Genomic DNA, 1,986 nt, shown 5'->3' on the forward strand with positions numbered 1-1,986 from the left:
GCTGTTGCTGCGTCTGCTGTTCCTGTTGCTTTTTCTGCTGCTGTACCTGCTGCTGCTACTGCTGCTGTCGCTCCCGCTGCAGCATCGGCATCGACACCAGCAGCAGCATCAACACCAGCAGCAGCATCAGCAGCAGCAGCAGCATCAGCAGCAGCAGCAGCAGGGGGAGGACGCTTGAGGGGGGGCAATAGAATGAATCTGTCTTTTTGGTCATTCAATAAAAAGGAGAAATCCGCGAGAAATTCTCTCGCAGCTTTATTTGTTTTCTCGCCGAAGTCTCCAACCCTCAGCATACACTCCACGCCCTTAGCCTCAAGTGAAGTACAGCTGAACTCGGCTGGTAACAGCTGTATACACAAACCCTAAACCCTAAACCCTAAACCCTCAACCATCAACCCGGCATTACTTTGCCGCAGCAACAACCCACCACTCCGCATCCTCACGCTCTACACGCGGGATAATGTAGGGTTCGTTGGGGTTTATTAGGGTTTACTAGGGTTTATTAGGGTTTGTTAGGGTTTAGTATTTTTTATGAGGGTCTATGGGGGCATATAATGATTTATGGGTATTACGAATTAGGGTATAGGGTTTATGAATTAGGGTTTATGAATTAGGGTTTAGGGTTTAGGGTTTATTTACCTGGAGCTGTTGCAACACAGCTGAAAACTGAAAGAGGAGAGAAGAAACCAGAGAGGGGGCGAGGGCCCCCCTGAGGGCCCCCGAGGCCCCCCCCCCTCCCCTCAGGGAGCGCTGCAGCAGAAAGTCAGTTCTAGACGACCAAACAAACAAACTGAAGGGGCCCCCAAACCCTTTGCTTTTTCCTGAACAAGATGCTGCTGCTGCTGCTGCTGCTGCTGCTGTTGTTGTTGCTGCTTCTGCTGCTGCTGCTGCTTCTGCTGCTGCTGCTGCAGGCTCTGCATTTGAAAGCTCCTGAGCCCCCAGACCCTCAAACACTAAATGGGCAAACCACAGATAGGCAATGCCGCGAACCCCTTCATACACGGGCTGCAAGCACACAAACCCTAAACCCTAAACCCTAAACCCTAAACCCTTGTGAGCCCTTATGAAGGCACAGCACTCACCAGAAAGCAATACTATTGACTCATCGGTTAGGGTATATTAGGGCTTTTAATTAGGGTTTGTTAGCTGGGCTTTATGAATTAGGGTTTACGAATTAGGGTTTGTGAATTAGGGTTTATTCACTAGGGTTTATTTATTAGGGTTTATTCACTAGGGTTTATTCCTTAGGGTTTATTCATTAGGGTTTAGGGTTTAGGGTTTAGGGTTTAGGGTGTATACCTCTCCGTCTACAGTGAGGAAGGGTTCTAAGGGTTTTATTTTTTGGCGTGTTTGGTTTGTGGGCTCCTCGGGGTCCCCCAAACCACAAAACTTTTTCAGCTCGAATTCACAGTAACAGCGTTTCTGCTTTGCTGCTGCTGTTGCTCCTGCTGCTGCTGCTGCTACTCCTGCTACGGCCTCCTCACGAGGACAAAACCCGCAGTAAAAACAGCAGCAACTGCAGCCAGATACTCCGTCTCCTGCTGCTGCTGCTGCTGCTGCTCCTGCTGCTGCTGCTGCTGCTCCTGCTGCTGCTGCTGCTGCTGCGGCTTGTTTGGGGGGGTATAGATCCGGGTGTTTCGCTCTCCCCGCTTCTTCTCTTTTTATATCCACCAACTCCGTGGCCTTTGAAGGGCTGAAGGGGGGACCCGTCAGATTAGCCTGTGCACAAACCCTAAACCCTAAACCCTAGATCCTAAACCGTAAACCCTAAACCCTAAACCCCAAACCCTAAACCCTAAACCCAACCCCCCAAACCCTAGCTAGGCGTTGCACCGACCACCAATCGAGTTCAGTGCAAAGAAGATTCTCCTGGAGGAATCGATTGGCTTTAGGGTTTTCTATCTTGAGGGTTTAGAGTTTAGGGTTTAGGGTTTAGGGTTTACTTGGCTGAATACGAGCAGCGCAGCAACACCCACGAGGAGAAGA

The 1,986-nt window shown here is 50.2% G+C and overlaps 1 protein-coding gene across 1 annotated transcript in view; it reads right to left on the reverse strand.

The window, feature by feature from the left end:
- Window positions 1–1,986, reverse strand: part of EMH_0002530 (TPR domain-containing protein, putative) — a gene marked incomplete at both ends in the record, with an annotated part of 11,958 nt that overhangs the window by 7,642 nt on the left and 2,330 nt on the right. The window contains 3 exons of the mRNA XM_013496036.1: window positions 60–347; window positions 640–1,005; window positions 1,300–1,719. Of these exons, the coding sequence (XP_013351490.1) occupies window positions 60–347; window positions 640–1,005; window positions 1,300–1,719 (1,074 nt within the window). The remainder of the gene's footprint in view (window positions 1–59; window positions 348–639; window positions 1,006–1,299; window positions 1,720–1,986) is intronic.

The sequence above is a fragment of the Eimeria mitis genome, genomic scaffold (assembly GCF_000499745.2).
Source record: "Eimeria mitis Houghton genomic scaffold, Emh_scaff188, whole genome shotgun sequence".
NCBI classification, from domain to species: Eukaryota; Apicomplexa; class Conoidasida; order Eucoccidiorida; family Eimeriidae; genus Eimeria; species Eimeria mitis.